The sequence below is a fragment of the Monopterus albus genome, unplaced genomic scaffold, assembly GCF_001952655.1.
Source record: "Monopterus albus unplaced genomic scaffold, M_albus_1.0 scaffold6.1, whole genome shotgun sequence".
NCBI classification, from domain to species: domain Eukaryota; kingdom Metazoa; phylum Chordata; class Actinopteri; order Synbranchiformes; family Synbranchidae; genus Monopterus; species Monopterus albus.
Genome location: NW_018127886.1, coordinates 4,936,121 through 4,937,169, shown reverse-complemented (window position 1 = coordinate 4,937,169; position 1,049 = coordinate 4,936,121). Strand labels below are relative to the sequence as shown.

Genomic DNA, 1,049 nt, shown 5'->3' with positions numbered 1-1,049 from the left:
TCCCCCCCCCCCACCCCCCCCCAGCCGTACCCGAATAACCAGCACGCAGTGTGGAACATCACTGTCCCAGATGGCCACAGGCTTAAACTCTACTTCACCCACTTCAGCATAGAACCCTCCAACCAGTGTGAATATGATTATATCCAGGTACATGCTGGAGAAACTCAAGCTCCCATTATCAGTGGAGTCTAGTTTGCTCACCAAAAGGCCTCTAACCTTGTCAAACCAGGTTTTGGCAGAGGGGAATGAAACCTTGCGATTTTGTGGTGAAGAAGAGAAGAACCATGAGAGCACCCCGAGGAACACCGTCATCGTGTCAGCCGGAAACCTCATGTCAGTGGTCTTTAGGAGTGACTACTCTAATGAGGGTCGATTCACCGGCTTCCAAGCGTTTTACACCTCGGAAGGTGATGTAGAGACATGTGACCTGTGTTGCCAGAAGGCAGAAACATTTTGAGGGGCTTTAATTACACCAAGAGTAATGGACTTTCTAGAGAACTAATAGCAGGATATCAGCACACGTATATACAGCAGTGTTTTCAAATATTCATTCCGATCCAGAAAGAAAGAAGAGAGACTGCATATACAATAGAATAATTACAAAACAGTAGCACACAGAAAAGAAATGTAACAAAAGTTGTTAGAAGAATAACACCCCTAATTTGCATACATATAACTTTCAGCTTATCCAAACATGATAATACAGTTCATTTAAACATAGCCTGGCCATTTTAAAGCAGTTTGGCAAATCCATGTTCCCATTTTTAATTTTGCTTGCGTCCTTACGTTTGAACGACAAGTTTACTGTGTCTTTCAGTTTACCTTAAGGAAATTGCTGCTGATGACCCTGTAAGCCTGTCTGCAAGTTTTGTTTTCATGCAGCTAGTACTTTTTCAATTTAAACTTTTGTTTTAATTGGATGCAATGAGCACAGCTTGGAGCCTACTGCAGAATCTTAGTTTAAAACGCCTGGTTGTTTCAACCAAGTGACAGCACTTTTTTTTTTTTTGCATAAACCAGAGTTAAGACAAACCAGATTAATTAACTGT

The 1,049-nt window shown here is 41.8% G+C and overlaps 1 protein-coding gene across 1 annotated transcript in view; it reads left to right on the top strand.

Annotated features, from left to right (window-relative positions):
* Positions 1–1,049, top strand: part of masp2 (MBL associated serine protease 2) — a 20,693-nt gene that overhangs the window by 13,795 nt on the left and 5,849 nt on the right. The window contains exons 3-4 of the mRNA XM_020615566.1: positions 25–147; positions 230–407. Of these exons, the coding sequence (XP_020471222.1) occupies positions 25–147; positions 230–407 (301 nt within the window). The remainder of the gene's footprint in view (positions 1–24; positions 148–229; positions 408–1,049) is intronic.